Here is a 21357-nt window from a genome sequence, read left to right on the forward strand (position 1 = left end):
TGATAGGTAGGAGGGAATTTCGATTTTATTCTTCAGCTAGCGTGCGTAAGTCCGCAAATCTGGATAATGCACTAATTATTCGACTAAGAGCTGTTGATAAATCGGAATAAACTTTAAATTTCGTTACTGAATGTATGATGGGTTCGTGTATCTAGGAGAGGGCGCAGTGCACAATTTTATGAGCGAAATGTTAACCGGTATAGCAAAAATACCTGTCATATATCCACGCTTTCCATACCGGCGAAACTGGAAGTGACGTCTAACCCAGCGTTGGCAGGCCTGACCCGAACCAACATGTCTGTTGGCTGCTATCCCGGCCTGCCGCTTGTGATTCTGGGATAGACGTCAAATCACCTAATCGTGTATCTGCGTGGCACACCGCCAGGGGAACCTGCCGTCTACGACGGGGCAATCTGAACACTGCTAGTTCAGGATACGTGCAGTTGCTCGTCTTCCGGCTCTGCTACAGTTACTTTGTATTCAACACATTGAGCTCAAGAAGTGAGATTTCGTTGCAGCTGGCCTTAAACTGTGGTCCTTGTTGCTGACCGGGACGGCGTGCCGGCCATAATTGCTAGAAAGATAAGAAGAAAACATCAACGTTGTGCCAACGCATTCTGTTTACTTTCGCCGTCCTCGGGGCGGTTCCGATGATCTGAGATGAGGGCGGCGGCAACAGTTCGGGGCAGGCTGTCTTAGCGGTGGGACGTGGGTTCGGCAATTTACCTTCAAGGTCGTATCGCTGAAAGCTCAATTACGGCGAATTGCCCGATGGGCCGTCTTATGGGGAAAGCCTCGAACTCTCTTTATATCGTATTACACGCGCTACAAAAACGTATCAAGCTCATCTGCTGTGCGTACATTTCACGCTCCAGGTCACTGCTGGACGGCTTCCGGGCAATTTTTTGCATGCGCAACAGCTTCGATATTTAGCGCATTACGAAGTAGGCGTGGACAAGGACGGCTTGAAGTAAACTGAGCTGTCTCATGGCATGGGAACTTTCAAAGACGCAGTTCATCCCTACAAAGTCATCTGTAGAATAGAAATTAGTGGAATTGCAGGAATTCTAATTCGATCTTCGTTTTTAAGCGGGCAGCCTAGCGTATTGTTTGTTGACCTTGAACTGGTCTTAGGCCTTTGGATTTATGAAACATGAAGCGAAGCGTGCATTTGCGCAAACCCACCTCACATTTATGAAAGTGCTCGGCACTGTTGTGATCGGCCGTTTACCACGCGAAACCAGTCGGTCGCGGAGGACGCGGAAATGTAGAACGAGCCAACGACCGCGTCGGAGCCCTCTCCAACTGCGATGATTCCGGGCAAACAGTTGGCTTAGCGGCTATGGTGTTGCGCCGCTAAGCACGAGGTCACGGGATCAAATCTTGGTTGCGGAGGCCGCATTTCGAGGGGGGCGAAATGCAAAAACGCCCGTGTCCCGCGCATTGGGGGCATTCGGTAAAGATCCCCTGGTGGTCAAAGTTAATCCGGAGTCCCCCACTACGGCGCACCTCATAGTGAAATCGTGGTTTTGGCACGTAAAGCCCCATAATTCATTCATGACAAACAGTTGGGCTCTGCCATGAAGGGTTCGGGCAATTTGGAGGGGTACATTCCTTCACATCATGCACCTGACATCAGCCCAAACTGGCACCTCCGCGCCGAAGACGGGGCCATTGTGCTGCCCTCTTTCCCTGTTCGTGCCCAGTGATGTGCGCGTGGTTTGGGCCAAGCTCTCCTCGGAGGAATGGAGCTACCAACCTACGGATTGACGGGGCATGATGCCGTCCATCGCCTGACTCCGGAATAGGGGAAGGCGACGGGACCAGAACGACGGAGAGTTTAAAAGAGGAGACGGACGCTTGGAGGATGGAGAGATCGGCAGCAAGGAACTTGAACGTGATCATGTTACCTTCAGTATTCATTATCAGTCTTGTACAAAATGTAAACATAAATGTGTCAGAATGTTGCCAGAACGTTGCTTAAATATCAGGTGGTCTCAAGAGTCAGTACAAAAGCAAATTTTTTTTGTCATGGCTGTAGGTTTCCTAAGTCTTCGGCAGGCCTGGATTGCGACAGCTGACTACACACTGTAAACGAAAATAAACCCACCTGGGAGTTTTTAAGAGGTGATGTGCCCTAAAACCTCCCCTCTCAAATATTTACTCCGATGTATTGGGAGCAAAACAGCGCCATCCCCTCGTTTCACTCCGCTGGCTAGCTGTGGGAGTATTAAGGCGACATGACGCGATTTTACTCCGCTTAAAAATCTTGTTCTCCCGTGAAACTCCGACAGGGAGTTTTAAAAAAACTCCCATCCGCCGATACAGGTTGGTCACGTGGCGCTTCCCATGAGGCTGTGCGCCTCGCCAGCGACCGGGCGCGTTCGGCGGAGCGGGCAGTGCTCATGGCTGACGGTTTGTTTACGTCTGTGAAGTGTCGTTCCGCGACAGCGTTTCGTCAATTTGTTTCCCGTATTTCCTTCCAGAAAGTGTTATTGGCATGCCTGAAGCTCACTGTATCTCAGCATCAAGTACATTAGCTGTGATCGCTTTGCTGACAACGATGATTGCAAGAACCACGTTTTCAAGTGCGGAAAAAGGCTTAGGTATACCTCGAAGCTGCTCACTGGCTCGTGATGTCGGCTCACGTTCTGGCTGTGTTTTCGTGCTGCGTCACCCTGTCTTGTGTTCTTCAGTACGTGAAATGCGACTTCTATGACCTTTTAGTACATGCTGACAACGTCCAGTGTAGTGTTTGAAAGGACCGCGTAGCAATGGCAACAGTAGCCACTGTTCGAGCGACGACATCCGTGTTAGTCGCGCATGAATGGCGTAACCCAAGTTCGTTGCGGTGCTGTGTTGCCAGTGAGAAAGACCGGAGTGCAAGCAACTGTTTTTATGTATCTGTGAATGGATATCCTCGCCCGAAGAAAAACGGTAGGACATAAGTATGCGTACTGAAAATAAAGCTTCTTATTGAGCGATGTGAATCGAATTGTTATCGCGCATATATGTTTTGGTCACGTCGTTGCTTCCTATATTGCATTAACATTACGCTCTATCCGAGACATTGATTTAGACGCATGCCTGCTGGCTCCGAGTTTAGGGATTCACTCGACAGATCAGCGATGTAGCTCCTTTTCGCAACCGAGACAGATTGCTCGGACGCAGAGCAAGTAGTGCGGTGTATAAAATGTATGACTGCGCATTTCTCGGTGTTAATTATGTCGGCTGCTGCGGGTCATGCTCAAACGTAATAATTTCTTGCTACGCTACCACTATATCGCAAAAATTTAATTTTGCTATGCAACACATGCACTTACATTTTTCTTGCTTACTGTAACTAACGCACTACTTTTTGGCCGCGAACGCCGGCAGTGTGCGAAGTCGCTTCAGCACTCACAGAATGGCATGATAATTTTGAAAAATTACGCCATTAACTTTTTCTCTCTCACTATTTTGAATTAACAGTTTTGTGTTGCTTAAGGTATTCTGTTAATTTCAGAGAGAGAGATCTCGTATGAACGAGCATGTGAGTCGTAATTCTGAAAACAGCACAGCTGCTCCCTAGGCGGTTTCGAGGCACACAATATCGTGGCTATATATACTGGCACCGTTGCTTCTTGAGTATCGCGTGTACGTGTGATGTCTTTCAAATTTCTGCATTGGGTGTTTCTGAAATGTTTATGTATGTCATGATATATGTGCTTTCATTGACTTGTTCCGTCGAATTCGACGCGGTCTCGTGTGCATATATCGAAATTTGACCAGCAGCCTCTGCATGTAAACATGTTCGCGCAAACTCACGCGATGGCTCTTTTTATACTCCCATTGCACCTCGAAAGAACTCCGTCAATAGCAAAGCAAAAAATAAAGAAAAGACAGAAAAAAAACTCCCATAATTCCACGCGAAAATTCCGCTCGTACGGAGTAAAAATTCTACTCCGATCATACGGAGCAAAAAAAACTCCGAACCGGGGGGTCGCTATAGGACAAGCAGTATACTCCCACCTCGGAGTTATTTCCGTTTACAGTGCACTGTAAACGGAAATAACTCCGAGGTGGGAGTATACTGCTTGTCCTATAGCGACCCCCCGGTTCGGAGTTTTTTTTTGCTCCGTATGATCGGAGTAGAATTTTTACTCCGTACGACCGGAATTTTCGCGTGGAATTATGAGTTTTTTTCTATTTTTTCTTTATTTTTTGCTTTGCTATTGACGGAGTTTTTTCGAGGTGCAACGGGAGTATAAAAAGAGCCATCGCGTGAGTTTGCGCGAACATGTTTACATGCAGAGGCTGCTGGTCAAATTTCGAAATACGCACATGAGACCGCGTCGAATTCGACGGAACAAGTCAATGAAAGCACATATATCATGACATACATAAACATTTTAGAAACGCCCAACGCAGAAATTTGAGACATCACACGTACACGCGATACTCAAGAAGCAACGGTGCCAGTATATATAGCCACGATATTGTGTGCCTCGAAACCGCCTAGGGAGCAGCTGTGCTGTTTTCAGAATTACGACTCACATGCTCGTTCATACGAGATCTCTCTCTCTCTGAAATTAACAGAATACCTTAAGCAACACAACACTGTTAATTCAAAATAGTGAGAGAAAAAAAGTTAATGGCGTAATTTTTCAAAATTATCATGCCATTCTGTGAGTGCTGAAGCGACTTCGCACACTGCCGGCGTTCGCGGCCAAAAAGTAGTGCGTTAGTTACAGTAAGCAAGAAAAATGTAAGTGCATGTGTTGCATAGCAAAATTAAATTTTTGCGATATAGTGGTAGCGTAGCAAGAAATTATTACGTTTGAGCATGACCCGCAGCAGCCGACATAATTAACACCGAGAAATGCGCAGTCATACATTTTCTACACCGCACTACTTGCTCTGCGTCCGAGCAATCTGTCTCGGTTGCGAAAAGGAGCTACATCGCTGATCTGTCGAGTGAATCCCTAAACTCGGAGCCAGCAGGCATGCGTCTAAATCAGTGTCTCGGATAGAGCGTAATGTTAATGCAATATAGGAAGCAACGACGTGACCAAAACATATATGCGCGATAACAATTCGATTCACATCGCTCAATAAGAAGCTTTATTTTCAGTACGCATACTTATGTCCTACCGTTTTTCTTCGGGCGAGGATATCCGTTCACAGATACATAAAAACAGTTGCTTGCACTCCGGTCTTTCTCACTGGCAACACAGCACCGAAACGAACTTGGGTTACGCCATTCAGGCGCGACTAGCACGGATGTCGTCGCTCGAACAGTGGCTACTGTTGCCATTGCTACGCGGTCCTTTCAAACACTACACTGGACGTTGTCAGCATGTACTCAAAAGGACATAGAAGTCGCATTTCACGTACTGAAGAACACAAGACAGGGTGACGCAGCACGAAAACACAGCCAGAACGTGAGCCGACATCACGAGCCAGTGAGCAGCTTCGAGGTATACCTAAGCCTTTTTCCGCACTTGAAAACGTGGTTCTTGCAATCATCGTTGTCAGCAAAGCGATCACAGCTAATGTACTTGATGCTGAGATACAGTGAGCTTCAGGCATGCCTATAACACTTTCTGGAAGGAAATACGGGAAACAAATTGACGAAAAGCTGTCACGGAACGACACTTCACAGACGTAAACAAACCGTCAGCCATGAACACTGCCCGCTCCGCCGAACGCGCCCGGTCGCTGGAGAGGCGCACAGCCTCATGGGAAGCGCCACGTGACCAACCTGTATCGGCGGAGGGGAGTTTTTTAAAACTCCCTATCGGAGTTTCACGGGAGAACAAGATTTTTAAGCGGAGTAAAATCGCGTCATGTCGCATTAATACTCCCGCAGTTAGCCAGCGGAGTGAAACGAGGGGATGGCGCTGTTTTGCTCCCATACATCGGAGTAAATATTTGAGAGGGGAGGTTTTAGGGCACATCACCTCTTAAAAACTCCCAGGTGGGTTTATTTTCGTTTACAGTGTACATAGCCTTCACTTCATGCATGGAGCTCGAATCTGATTGACCTTTTTACCTGGTAAAGCTACACATGCCATTTGAGATATACCCTAATTAAGGTTTCATGTTAATTTGGGAACTGGTTCTATGAATCGATATATATAGCGACCGGCGGTAGGTTAGATAACCGGTGGACCATTATGATAACGGAATGGGTGCCAAGAGAAGGGAAGCGCAGCCGAGGACGGCAGAAGACTAGGTGGGGTGATGAAATTAAGAAATTCGCAAGTCTGGGGTAATTGGAGATCGCAAAGGGAGACCTTCGTCTTGCACTGGACATAAAGTATGCTAAGTATATATATTTATACAGTCATATCATAAGAACTCAACATAGGGGAAATTACTTGTCCTTGATAAATGAAATAAATCAACAATTAATGGAAATGAAAGTGGATGGAGAAACGGCGCCGCGGTAGCTCAATTGGTAAAGCATCGCGCGCGAAATCCAAAGGTTGTGGGATCGTTCCCCACCTGCGGCAAGTTGTTTTTTCATCCTCTTTCATTTCCATTAATTTATCGTTTCTTTATTTAATTTATTAAGCACAAGTAATTTCCCCTATGTTCTTGGTATCGGTGTTTATTGGTTTCTTATGACCAATAAAAATCGGGCCCCTCCCTCGGTTAACCCCCTTTCTTCTCGTTTATATATATATATATATATATATATATATATATATATATATATATATATATATCGCACATCTCTGGAGCACAGTGCCTAGGTTCTAGCACCATTGAGTGGCGGGCTCTCAATTATCGACACCACGTGACGGATATAACCAAGTCGTTCACCCCAAAATCGCTTTGTGAAAAGCAGAGCTTTCTTCTTTCATTCTTTTAATGTGGAATGGAACGCGTCTGTTGATAAGAAACACATATGATGCTTTCACGTCTAGGACATCGACCCTAGTTTGAGTGTTTTTGCCTGAGGTCCTGGCACTTGAGAGCTGTGCGCCGGGAAGGAAATGTCCTCGCACCATTATCCGAGTGACGGGGTCCGGTACAGAAAACAACAAGAAAAGACGCCAAAAACATTAATGATAAGGGTATACGTACAAGCGATGCTGTGAAATGATGGCGGAAAAAATAGTTTTGCAGACTCATTCACGATTTCGATTGAAACCTGCTGCATCCCTCATGCTCACATTTATTTTATTGTCACCTTCTGCTTCCACGTCTGGATTTAATCACTTCTGCGGGTTTCGCCGTTATGCTTTTGCGTTCACTGCCCGGCACTACACAGCTTGTCGCACAACGGTGCTATGCAAGCTGTATTCAAAAAATGTGTTATCTGCAACTGGCAGACTTTATTAAACCTGCATCATCGCTTAATCATCGTTCTATTTTTTTTTTTTTTTTGCCGTCTGTGCACGGTAGTCACGTTTGCATGATCGACTACTCCAAGTGGCGCCACCGCTAAGCGTGTGTGGTTCCCAACTTCCCATTTCTCGGAGAAAGTAAGAATCGGCATTTTCTCAGCCTCTGAGGCTTTGGAGCAGTGAAAGTACCAAAGGGTTCCGAGTACGCGGTCTCACGACAGGTCCGCTAACGTGCGCAGTGACATTGAAACTTTTGACAAAGACTGCGCAACGCGCGGAAAACGTTGTTTAAGAACTCTGGCGACATAACGGCCCCAGGCGAACGTTCTCAGTGGACGCCTAGATGCTTTCCGCACGGTTACAGGCTGCAGTGGCCGTAATATAGTGACTTAACGTCGAGGCGAACAAAGAAACGACGCCGATGAAGATCGCGCAACTAGCGATGTAAAGGAGACCGTATGTGCCGTGTGTCCTGTAGCGGCAGCGCAATACGCGGAGGTCTGCAAGCTGTACTCTGCTTCGCAATGATCTGGCACTGGGGCGGCAGCTACGAGGCGTGCTCGGCCGTTCGAGGCTGAGCTTATGACGCTCTGACGCGGAGGAACACATGGTTTTGTCAGCTATGTAGCGTTAGCCAAGCTGTTCAGATTTCAAAAAAAAAAATGAGATATACAAATATAAGACCTACAGTGTTTGGTTGTCAGAGGTTTGACGATCGAACACTGCAGTTCTGGAGATCGCACCTCGCACCGTATTTTTCAGTTATATATGTTCATTCTACAGCTTGCCTGCAGCTGTTCGCTGTTCGCTGGCACACCGTATATACGGGGTGTCATCACTTAATTTGAGCCAAACTTTAGAAATATGCAAACGCCACGTAGCTGGACCCAACCAAGGTAATGTTGTTTGTCGTCGCTTGGAGATACTCAATTAATTTTTGCATTCCGCCTAATTAAACAATCAGTCTTAAGAGGTAGCTTTAGCTCGGGTGCTCCTATCTGAATACATGTAAAAGCATAATTCCTTTTTCTCGGCGACCACTGCACCAAATTTGACGCAGTTTCTTGCATTTGAAAGAAAAACTTTAAATCTAGTGACTGTTGGTTTCTAATTTTTGAGTTAGATTGTCAATGTTTTATCAAAACTTGGCAAAAATCGACAATATTCAAAAAGCTAAACTATCAAGTTTACAACTCTGTAACTCAACAAAGGAAAACGAAAATACAATTCTGTGAATTGCATATAATCGTACATTTAAAGCGGACAAAATTAATATGTTACACAAGAATATCGAAAAATTTAGTAATGTGGAAATACAGCTTTTGCAGAACCCTTGTAAACAACATAACAAATTCACGTAAGATACAAAATGACATATCTAATTTGTCCGCTCTGAATGATCTAATGGATGCCGTTTACAGAACCGCGATATCTTTTTTATGCGGAGCTACGAATGTGTAAACTTCGTGCTTCTATTTTTTTGAGACTGTCGAATATTTGAAAATCTTTTTAATAAAATGCAAGCCCTAAATCGAAATTCCGCTTCCAACAGTCACTATAATTTAGTTTTCTCTCTCAAATGCGACAAAGTTCATTAAAATCGGTCCAGGGGTTATCTCAGAAAAACGGTTCTGCGTTTTACATGTATTTGAATAGGCCGCGTCGGAGTTGGGCCCGAGCTGAAGTTTCCTCTTAACACCACGTTTAGGTGCATCACTCGCCAGTTTCGTCCAGAATAAACCGGAACTTTGCGTCGTCTGCAAAATTCCTCAGAGAGAGAGAGAGGTATTATGGGAGCAAAACCGTCTGTAATTTGTTACGTCTAATGGGTGACTAAACAAATAAGCCACTGGTTCACTTGCAATACGCACGTATGCCTGACTCTCTTATTTACGCAGCGCTCATGTTCGTAGAGATAGCCACGACCGCTCCATGAAAACACGCAAGCACGTGTATTTTCATCCAGTGGCTGTGGTATAGCTAAATCATTCTGTCCTTCATCTTTTGTGGCGCGTGCATTTTCCCGTAACGCGCGTATGCAGAGCAACTGTGTAGGTTCCTCAGAAAGCGGCCGGGTCGCAGCTCATTCCGCGACTGCGTAAGAACCGCGCGTCTTTGCAATGACCTTGAGGCGGGACTCTTTTGTCTTGCGCCCAGCGTACGTCGCGAAGTGCGCGCGACCGCGCTCTGTAGCGCAGGCTCATAGAGGATGCAGAAGCGATTCTTCACAGGCATTGGCAGGCTCGACACCTCTGACGTCGTTTGGCGCCCCGCATCGCGAGCGGACCCCCGCCCGTCTTCGTCCGCGGGGTTCCCATCGGGCATGCACTGTACTTCAGTTGTGTGCAGTTGCGTTCAGCGCTGTTGAAAAATGACGCGGGCGCCTGTTCGTGCCTATTCATGCGCGCGTTGTCGTCTGCTCGTCTTCCGCACAATATTTTGTCACTCCAATAGTAGAAATATCGACGCAAAAACGATTTTTACGTGTAGAAACACTGCAATTTAATTAACAGTGAGAAACGGGTCACTTTGTAATCATATACGTGCGATCTATACGGAAAGACCTGCACACAAACCGCGAGCAGTTAAGTATGCGCAGTCAGGCAACTTATGCAACTTCATTACGAAGGACTGCACGAATTTATTAAAGTAATATGCCGTATGGCCAACCGTGCGACTAAAAAAAAATTGACTGATTTATATGTCCTGCTTGTACTAACATTTTGATTGCATTCCGACGTGTCCAACTGTATACAGGAATAAATGCACGCCGAAATTCAGGCGGCAAAAGCGTAAATGCTTTCTAGTTCATTCCTTTCAGTCGCGGTGAGATGAGTCAAGGCAGCACCATGTTTGCTCGTCGGTTAGCTTAATGCGCACCGCGGTAACAACAGGGACTTTTTATTATTATTATTATTATTATTATTATTATTATTATTATTATTATTTCTGCCATCACATTACTTCACGGTAGATATAAGGAAATAAGTGTTATTTGGTTCAAACGGTTTATGCACTGCAGAAAAAATAAAGAAAAAATATTGACTCGCCACCCGGCCCCGTGAAGGTGGGCGTCCAGCGAAGCTGTTGAAAACCACCATTACAACTTCTGAGGCGGTATCGAATGCTTCATCGCTTTAGAGTAATGGTAGCAATAGTAATTTACAGTAATATTAGTAATGGTTATTTTGACAGCTCGTCATCTGAAGGGACTACTTCGGTTTATGAAGGAGACGGACTTGGACAAGCGGCTGTGACAGTGATGTCACGTACCGCGCAGGAGTGACAGACTGTAACTAACGATGTGTGTGACGTGTTATGTGCTCTCTATCTCTTCTCCCCATCTTTCATCCCCCCCATCCCGCTCCCATGTGTAGGGTAGCAAACCGGTCAAGCTAAACTGGTTAACCTCCCTGCCGTCCTTCTCCATTATTTCCTTCCTCCTTCGTTGACAGCACGTCGCCGCCCATAGCGGTGCTGCACAACATGGAAATCAGTTGCCAGGCTGGTTCTTTTATATCCAAAAGGCCAGGGACGCCACTCCCCACGTCGCAAGCTGCCGTCGCCGCGGCAGCTTGCGCAACGGTAATCTTCACCGGGAAACGTATGCGGGGAGCGCTACGTTCTTCGCATTTGTTATCAGGAGCGCCTTATCATGAATTATGTTGTTCGGATGCTTGTTTTGTGCTTGTCGTTTATTGAAACGCATGCTGTTCTGTATGTTGTATGTGCGATTCCAAAGAATGCATGCGCTGTTTGCTTCACTTCGCCGAACGCTTGAAGCCTCCGCCTTACCGGGGTGCGAGCCACTGCTTCTGGCCCTGCACTTTCGCCACATTTTTGCTAACGGACACAGACACGAAAAAATGCCGACCACCGACAGGCGAACAGCCTCGCTGTAAAAATCCAGTGGTGCTGTCCCGCTCACTGTGCATGTTACGTCCTCGGGTTTACACCGAACAATGCGATCGGTACTATATTACGGGGCGCCGCAGCGCACCGGCGCAGACCCGTTGCTTCTTGTAGCTTTGCTTATAGTGTACTGAATGCAACTATGCCGCGACGTGTGTAGTGTACGCTCCTCCGTGCCGCGCGCGCCTTCCGGCCATCAGTCGTGCGTGGACAGGAAGGAGAGAGGCGAGGCGCGCGCACTGCGAGCTGCGTGTCACTGCGTTGCTCGTTTCAAGAATGGAAGACGACACGGACGCCGAAGACAGCTCGCTCGGGGACGTCAAGTAAGGAACAGTACACGCGTTCCTGCAAGCTGCAGCGCTTACTCAATACACTCGCTACGCGGCTTCAAGGTATAGGCCTGCTTCCCTGATGCAGAGCTTACGACGGTGATCTACAAAGAAATCTGGACGCGCCCAGGTTGCCACGTTATAAATGAGCGGTAAAAGTTGTGCAAGCATTATCTCGTATCACATGTTTCCGTACACGTAACAGGCACCTGCTGTGTTAGTTCGGCAGCCTCCCCGTTTGCTTGAATATTGTGTCGCGTGGGTGCGCGCAAGAAGTATTCCTCGCACCATGCACGCTTGGCCGCAGTGTGTGATCCCAGCGCGTTTCTCTGTCTTCCCGTATATACTGGTCGGTGCAGCTGGCGTGGCCGCCACGTTCCGCTGATCGTGGTCAGCGCATCCTTGACGGCATAGCGCAATACAGGCGATGTACAGCTGAGCGTTGACGACTCGTTCCGCCGAAAGGCGTACATGTGAGCCTAGCGAACGAAAGAAAATTACTTACGTTGTAGACGTTTCGCTAATTCAAATTGTCAGTGCACGCGCAGGATTTCCGAACTATAGCATCAACAAAGGTATACGAATGATGGTAAACGGCCGCCTTGTTGGGAGACGGGGGGAGTATCTTGTCCTGGTAAGCAATAACATAATCAGACTGACGAAGTCATAAGAACTGCTTTTAAGCAGTGGCCCAGGAACCTTGTTCGGGATGATAATATAATTCATTTTCTGTTAAGAAGCACATTTGGCCCCGTACGCCCGCATTGCTGTGTTGTATAGTTTCGCGGCGCAAACGCCACCCACGCAGGTTCACGCACGTTCCAGCACGCTCGTTCGGTCCAGCACCGAGCCAGCGTGAACGAAGCCTGCTTCCTCGTTCACGTTCTGCGACCGCCCGTTGTCTCGGTCGTTTCGCAACCACGCTTGCAACACGCTTCGCTCGAGTCCCCGCGATAGGCGCTTATCCACAAGGCGTGAGATGTACGCACGCGCGTCTCGTTTGCGCTGCCTGCGCGCGTAAACTGTGTGCGCGGCCCGACCGTAAAATATACGCAATGCCTGAACACTCGTGGTAATCTTTACTGTGGTCGCCCAGCGGGATCTCCGAGGACAGCATCGGTGGGCTTTTAGTGGGCGTGCGAGACGGTGCTTTACGCACTGTCGGGCTCTGCTCCCGCAGTGGCTGCCGTCGTCCGGCTTCCGCGGGGCATACGTCTATGGCTTTTATTTTCCGGTCCAAGGGCCAGAGCTTGCAGCGATAATTTTCTCTTTTTGTTTTTTAGAGCGCGTTCGGCCTTTGTCATTGCCTCGCAGTGCGCGGCCGTTATCGCTGGGATAAGTCACTGGGCGCTACGGATGACAAGAAATGGATAGAATTCGAAGAAAATCATCCTTACAAAGTATTTAAAACTGCAGTTCGCCAAACAATTCCTGTGGGAGTACGGACCCCGCGGTCATTCATGACGGCGAGCGGACAACCGGGCAGGCAAGAAGCGATGACGAGCGAAAACGTTTGCGAATCAGGCCTCAAATGTCCTTCCCCAGACATGTCGCTGCTGTATTGTTTTCCTCGCATATACGTTTGCTTGTTTTGCGTGTGCCGCGGGCGACTATTTGTCGCGCCACCCCAATTCAAAGGGAATTTCATTAGAATGTCATCATCACCGTCATCATCAGCCTTGCAGTTTGCCATGGATGAGTGAAAGAGAAATGGGGGTTAGCGGGGAGTTTAACCGGAAGACAAAACATTCAGTTTGCGACCGTAGCTGAAGGAGACAGAAACACGAAAAAAAAAAAAGCAGACGTGCTGAGATAGTTACTTTAAATCCTAATTAGCTCGTGCAGGGTATCGGTGACTATTTGCGGCCATATCGATTATAAGGTACGCCATTAGCTATCATCATCATAATCATCAGCTTGTTGCTGCGTAGCGAGAATCCAGACAAAATAATACAAAATTTTGTGTAATCGGCCACCGCGACGGGGGCAACACTGTGCTGAACATCGTGACGTCTAGAGTTTCTCATCCTTACATAGTTTGAATCATGGTATCCTAGAATTGCAATAGGAGGTGTATAGTCGCTGAAAATCTTGCGGCGTACTTAAGACGCCTGCAGTGGCGCACTCAGTCCTATAGTCCTCGTGTGCGTCCTGCTGCGTAGGTTACACTACCCTCTCAAGCCTTCTTTCGTTCACGTGTATACCTCGAACAATGTCGATCGTCTGGTGGGAATCCTGTTTTTGCTGGCCCCACACTGAGCGTTGTCGGCTGAGACGGCACCGATAAGTGGGGCGCCTATCGCCCCAGCGCACTGGGGCGGCACTCGAGGCTTCCCAGTTTAACCCACACTGGCGCGGTTCCTCCCGGTTCTACTGCGGGCTGCCACTAGAATGACCCGCTTGTGCTCCGATGTGTAATGATTACCAAAGACGGCCGCTTCTGCTGCGCAGCGTAACGTCACGAAGATTCAGCAGAACTTACGCGTCACGTTCCGTGCAAGCAAAATAAAAACTTGGACAGACTTTAATGGCGTAAGTTTTCTCAGAAGGCAAGATCAATACACATAGCCAAGTTTTGAAGGGCTACTTGGCACAAGTTTTCGTTCGAAGCGACGAGCAGCGAAGAAGAGCGCGCAGTGTCGACACAGCCATCTTCTCGCTTTTCTTGTATACAGCGGTTATGCGCGATAGTCTTTCTTTACATGTTCGTTGTGCGTCAAAACCACCTAAGTCAGCTCAGAGCTGAATGTTTGTCTTCTGCGCGTGTCGTCTATAGCCAGCGCACTTGATTTACGATGCATGCGCAGAAAGCGTCAGTGATAGGCTCGATGTCTTCTTGCGTGTCTAGCGATCCGCTTCGCACGGCCTGTGTATAGATTTCACATCTTCTCACGCCGGTGATTGACAGAGCTCGCGCGAGCCACCGCCATGTTGGTGATCGAGCAGCGACTCGCGGCGACAGGTGGATCGACGGCAAGCGCGACCCGTTGCACGTCGATCGCACCACACCGAAAATGTCTTGCGATGGGTGCCGTTCGCATCTGCTCGCACGGCCAGGTCAAATAGCCGTATTCCGAGGTCCTGCTCCTGTGCCTCTGTCTAGCTTATAACCAGGCTTGCGGCTGCACTCGCGAAGCTGCGAAATCGGGAGAGGCCGACCCGAAACGGCCGCTTTTCGACCAAAGCGACCCTTGCGACCATTTTGGTCGCGCTGGTCGCTTTGGTGGGAATGCCACCCAAAGGTTGTGCATTATACGGCATAACAGCCGCCGTCAGTATAATGTATTGGAGATTACGGAATACTGAAACACCGGATACACCCTCTACGGTGTAGGTTAGTGCACATATGACGTCAATTGGCGTCACGTCGTGCTAGTTTCAAAATTCATTCCAATTGGATGTGCCTTGCAAAATCACTGGCGAAACTCATATATTGCATTATGTGCGCTAGAATAATTAGTTAGAAAGTTGCTTAGGGATATTTTATTTAGTTTATGTTAGTTTTGTTTCTAGTGTAAATAGTATCTGCCTCTTCGAGTAATAGCTCAAAGAGTAGAATTGCGCTATGGTATCATTATCAGAATTCGTACTAAGTGTATATTGTAATGGTTGGGGTCGGGCATGAAACAGATGGTAGCTGGCCCATGCCGTCGTCCAACTTATCCACGCTGAGGACGTTGTTGAAGGGAGAGACTTGTTCTCATCGAGAACGAGGACTATGGGATTTATTTGCAGTATCTACATGAGAACGATACAGTCCATCAGTCAAACATAACTGAAAGAGGGATGCACACTGAAGAGCCGACAGCGGCTGCTTATAGCCACTCTGTCCTTCTTAGATCCCTAGGTGAGGGAAAACGGCCGTTCGACCAAACGGAGTGTCCAAAGTCATCGTAGCCGACCCGCCTTTGAGGGTGAGGGTTTACGCACTCACTTCCGCACAGGCTGCACTGACCACACCAAAGTGAGAGGGTTCTCGCAGACAGGGTACTTGACCCGAGCAGGTGGCTCTTTATCCCAGAGTCGACGCCGCAGACAATGGCCGCCGAGTCTGTCCATTCACTTACGACTTCTAAGCTACGTGAGACGGCACCGCCAAATATCTTCCAGGAGCTCCCCTGCTCCAAACAGACCATGAAGGCGGCGGCGACTCCACATATCTCGGCGCCGTCCCCCTGTTGACGCGGCTCATTCTGGTCTTCACAAAGCAGGTTGTCGCCGCAGCAGACATCCCGGCACCGATCGGCTGGGGACGACGGTCGCTTCCCCGAAGAACGCCAGCCCCGCGGCTGCGACTGGCTGGGAAAACTTTGCAGGTCGGCACCTGTGCAGGCTGTTCGTAACAATATGAATTTCTAAGCTGCCTACTGCAATTCATAAATTACCATATGCCGTAAGGTAATCGTTTAATAGTTAATTAGCGAAACTTTGTTACTTATTGAAATATTCATAACTGAGGTTTTTAGCGCACGAAAAGGGACGAGAGGCAGAGGCAAGACGCGGACACAGCGCTAAAACTAAAACCTCAGTTATGGAATACCAACACGCCCTAACCTACGCTCTTTCAAATATTCATTTTGATTTCTCATTCGAATAATGTCCGCCTCTGAGAGCAATCATGCTCAAGAAGTATATAGAATCGTGCTACATGCCACGGGTGATTTTTAAAGTTTCTGTTGAAGATTAAAACACATACATACATACATACATACATACATACATACATACATACATACATACATACATACATACATACATACATACATACATACATACATACATACATACATACATACATACATACATACATACATACATACGCACGTACATACGCACACATCCCGCATATAAAACATATTATTCTCGTCCGTGTGTACGTGTAGCATATGGCCTCAGACCGACCGCAGTGCTTTTCCTGAAGCAAGATCCCCTCCCTTTCGCCTCAATGTGTATGCGGGCAGTTCTGCTGCTTCGATCCTGCGTAGCGCAGCCTTGAGACACCCAACCTTACGGCTACACTGCGTAATATGCTGCGCACTTGCCGGTACTTTGTTCGCGGTTTTACGTCTTGTTTCACCACCACCACGTCTATGCGCTACAACCAGGTCAGAAAGTGAGCAAACCGTATACGCAAACAGAGAAGCGGCCGATAGAAGGCCCCGCCGCCGTGTGAGCCTACTGCTGCAAGGGCGCCCAAGTCTGTCACGTCTCGCCTGTTATCGGACAAGCGGTCGCATTACCGCGGCAGTTGTCGGCACTGTTTACCTATGTCGCGCACGCGGTATCGTCGTCTATACGGTGGCGAAGGCGCAGCTCTCGAAGGAAGCCGCCGCCAATCGCGCCCGTAATCTGCATAGCTGGCATCCTGAGCGTTGCCGAGATACGAGATCGTCTTCGACACTCGGGCTTTCAATTGACGGGGCTGGATTAAGGCGGTCAGAAGCGACTCCTCTTCGAGAATTTCACCTTGTGTTTGGCAATGCAAGCATCTGCGAGTGATTATCATCTGCCTTTTCAACAACTATGTGTACGCTTTGATCGTCGCCAAGATTAGCTTATTTAATTACGCATCAATCTCACGATGTCGTACTTTATTTACCGTTAATTAACGGAATTTGTGTTCTTGCACTGGCGGTGCAGTTTGTTGCGCGTGGTATAGCCATTGCAACACTTTATTTTTATTCGTAAGAGAGCGAGAAAGAGAGATCGATTCATAGTTTGTTCGGTTTTCCGTGCAATTGGTCAGTTATGGTTTATATATTCTGATCGCGAAAACGTGGTACGAGGATGTTGAAGAGTGCGGTGTAAAGTGCGAAATATCCGGAAATGTTTTGCCATCAGCATCGAGCATTTTTGAGCGCGCCCCGTTGTACCGTCCACTTCTTGCATGATCGTTTCTGCTCATTCCTTTACCTTTACAGATGTAGGTTTCCTAATATTCCCGAGCACATATGCTCCGTGTTCTTTTTGTTATTTTATTATTTATTGCTTAATGCAATCCTGTCGACTGCAGATTAATTTTTATTGCATTTTAGATGTGAAGCGGTGCGCATCATCGCCATTGTCAGCATGCCTACTGCTGGAAGAAAGTCACAGTGACCCTTGCTTCAGCCGACCCTACTGTGCCTGCAAGCTTCCTAATCTCATCGCGCCATCAAATCTCCTGCCGTCGTTGACTACGTTTGTCTTCCATTGGCACGCATTCTGTAACAGACCAGCCGGTTATCTCCTCTGCGCATTACATGACATTGCCTAACTCTCCTCGTAATCTCAACTAATGTCATCTTCCTGAGCTTCTTCTCTGGTTCGCCTGTTTACTCGCTGGTAATTCGAGTTCGTGAACGCAGAATTGACAAAACGTATAGCGTGTCACGGTGCATGTGACGACAGACGCAGCTCTGACTTCGTCTTCACTAGTGACGCCTTTAGCGCCGTTCGATTTACTTCAGCGTGTATAGCATGCAACCAGCTAATTAAGTGCAGTACACTCCTGCACATATTCGAACTTTCCCGCGCGATGATTTCGTTCGCCGCTCACTCAAAACGCGTGGGTGTTTGTGCACAGTGATGAGGGTCAATGCCCTGGGCAGTAGCCTCGGCGTTCACGCCGCAGTGGCGCCGTTGCCGCTTCCGTGTCGATCGTGTCGAGCGCGGTCTCGTCGAATGTGTGTATTTTCCCAAGCCGTCGCTTTTCGACGCGTAAAACGGCGTTCGTACTGAGCGACCGCGCGAACTCGAGGATATATTTGGACGCGGGTGGTGCGCGCGCGCTTACTGCAGTGCTGGCCTCTGTTTTTGCGAAGTCAACCGTTCACAGCCGCCGCGCGCGCGTGCGTGTTTGAATGTGTACGTAACCCCGCGGCCCCATCTTCCTGGCCCCTGCCCCGCGGGCCCTCTCTGCGCGAGCTCCCATTTTGCCTTTTTCAGGCGCCGTGGGCACGGTTTGGTGGAAGACGCTCGACTTGGAATCTGTTCCGCGTGCCCGCAGTTTTTTTTTTTCTTTTTTCTTATGCGCAGTTTTGGCTACCTGGCTCCGACACAATTAAGTGATGTTGCTCTATAATATGAACCCATCACCACAACATCCGGGTGGGAAGGCTATATGGTCAACGGAATTACAGAACGTGATGCATGCAGGTTGACCTTTCGCTGGTTTCTTAACCAGGACCTCACGAGGTGCGGAGTGCGACTGCTGCAGCCAAGAATCGAAACCGCGACCTCGTCCTCAGCGGCAAAAATACTGATGCGCGTTCCGAGGCGAAACAACTCCTGATAGTGCGGAACCCACGCAAAATATATATTCCTGTAGTATATAACTGCTGGAGCGTTGACGAAGACGAGATGACTTGCAGAAATGTCGGCGCTAGTGACTGAGGCCGCACCTTTGTTCAGCTTCAAATATTTCCTTGCTGGGACGTCGAATGCGGCTCTGGCGTCCTTGACACGCGTGACCGAGTTCGTTCATGGCGAAGAACGCGCGTCTCACCTCGTGCGTATACTCTCAAATAGCCGGTGCGCGTCAGCTGCAGCAGAGACGCCATATAACTCCCGGAGAGTTATGGCGCGTTGCCGCTGCACGGGAGTCCCGGCGGCTGCGCTCCGGCGTACGTGGAGCCGAGCCCTCTTCCTCGAAAGCAATCGCCTTTGAAGCTCCCCGACCGGGCGAACACGGCGCCAATCTACCGTTTCCGGCGGGGAGAGCCCGCATGCGCTGTGTGTTGTTGCTTTCGTGCAGCACCGTCCCTGGTTGGGATGTCTCATCCCTTCAGATTAGGCACGGCTTCTTGCACCGTTCGTCGCTTCGTACTCTCATAAGATTTGCTCGCACTAAGAGGGGTGCGACACCGTATTCACGGAGGCGCTTTTCTACTTCTTGACGAGTAATCTACAAGCATCGCTCAGGCTGAAACGTTGCTGCTTGATGTGCGCAGCTTAAGACACGGGAGTGGCTGGTCCTCGGCTACTGCCTCGGGCAATGCTGCACTGAACTCCTGTCGTAGTGTCCAGCTCTGCGGGCCCTCGCTGGCCAGTAGCTCGCTATCGCACGAACTGTCGTCCAGATGTTTCGACGATGCGGGGCGTTTCGGCAGGGGTTCGCGTCGCGACCTCTCTCCGTGCCACTCTTCGTGAGGGCGCGTCTAAAAGTCTCGTTAGCTCATCTGAGAATGTAGGGTAGGTGGAGGAAAGGAGAGGTCAGGGAGTCGAGAAGCCATGGAATGTTCCTGGCGATCGAGTTGGCCGTAACGGGATACGGGCCATCGGTTCCCTCCCTTCGTGTTTTCCCAGGGACTCTTCTTCGTCCGGGAGCGATGGGCCGAAACGTCGCCTTGCTGGCGCCAGAACTCGGCACCCTGTCCCCCCTGTTTGCTCCGTTAGGCATCTCGGGAGAGCGATCTACTCGTGTACTGTCGACTTGAGCTGTTCGCAATTTATTGGAAAGAAGCGAGCTGTTTCGGCACGACCGATGTCATTGTATAAGTGTGGAGTCGACGTTGTGCAGGCTTACAGAAGGAAAACTTGTTCTGCTCTATCCTAATTAGCTTCATGTTTGATATTGCCGATTTATCCGAACGTTCGACCACATCTCCCATTTGCGAACGCAGTATGGTAGTTAATCTGCTGCAGTGCTGTTCAGCTAATAAACAAGCGCTAAAGCCGCAAGAACTCTTCCTTCCTTTTTATAGTTTTTTATATTAGCACTATAAAGTACCCGAACTTATTAGGTCTCTTGTAACCAAATAAAGTTAATTCTGGCTTTGTTTTGGTGTGATAGGCGTCGCCGCAACAAACGTCCGGGCTACATGAGCAAAGTTAGACGGCTTGTGCAGTGACTCCTCTTGCGGCTCGAGGTGGCGTTTGGGCCAGGAATCCACCTGGCACAGGAATGAGTACGTGCTAGTAGGAATGAAGGAAAAAGGGCTAAAACGCGAAAATTGCCCGCCGTTCCTCTGTGGCTTAGCGGGGCAGCTCGGAGCGGAGCGTACTGTAAAGACGCTCAACTAAAGCACTCTTGTGTCTCGGCGAACCACAATCGTCGAATCGGTCGCAAAATCTCGCCCATGCCGACGGATCGTTCCGCTGGTCTTCGCCCCCGTATACGGAGCAAGCGCGTAGCAATCTGGCCTTCGACGCTGGCCCCCTTTCGTCAATTAGTTCATATTTTCAGGGTCATGTTCAGGTAGAGTGATCTGCGCAGTAGTTGTGCGTTGAAGTGAGCTCCTTTGCTTTCGCGTCACAGTCTATTTCACAGTCTGGGCGCGCACTGATGACAGGACTGCCTGGTGGTTAACGTCTAAGTAATGCTCATCGCCGTAACTTCCGACCAAACTCTGGTCCAGCGCGGAGCGTCCTTCGAAGTTGATCCTTAATTATGCTCGCTTTACGATCACTTTGTCCTTTGTTATGCACTTCCGACAGCGGTATATTTGATGCCACGGCTTATTGTGTAGCCGTAACGAAGAGAAATCAACTCGACGCTGTGTCGGCGGTGACTTGTACACGCGCTGTATCGCAGCGGGCAGTGCGTGCGGCCGAACCTTAGTTTATGCGAGGGCCGTTGCACGCCTTTCCCAGGGCTTTGCGGTTGCAGAGGCTTGGCAAAGTGCTCGTGATTACGAGACGGCCTCCTTGATCGCCAAGCTAATGGCCCATGGGAGGAACATCCCTTCCAAGGTCGGCGCGGCGGGCCGTTCAGTGCGCTCGAGGGCCCGGGAGAGAGAGAGAGAGGTCTTGAGGGAAAGGGGGTTGTGGCGGGTGGCATCACGAGGGCACGAAGTCGT

General features: G+C 48.8%; 1 protein-coding gene across 3 annotated transcripts in view; it reads left to right on the forward strand.

Annotated features, from left to right (window-relative positions):
* The window catches only part of LOC142578747 (proton channel OtopLc-like), a 94760-nt gene that overhangs the window by 26448 nt on the left and 46955 nt on the right, over nt 1-21357 (forward strand). The window contains exon 1 of one of the 3 annotated variants that reach the window (XM_075688279.1): nt 11467-11572. The exons of the other annotated variants lie outside the window; for them this stretch is intronic. Coding sequence (XP_075544394.1) covers nt 11526-11572 — 47 coding nt within the window. The 5' untranslated portion in view covers nt 11467-11525. Of the gene's footprint in view, nt 1-11466; nt 11573-21357 lie in introns of those variants that run through there. 3 annotated transcript variants of the gene reach the window in all.

This window comes from Dermacentor variabilis, chromosome 4 (genome assembly GCF_050947875.1).
Source record: "Dermacentor variabilis isolate Ectoservices chromosome 4, ASM5094787v1, whole genome shotgun sequence".
NCBI lineage: Eukaryota > Metazoa > Arthropoda > Arachnida > Ixodida > Ixodidae > Dermacentor > Dermacentor variabilis.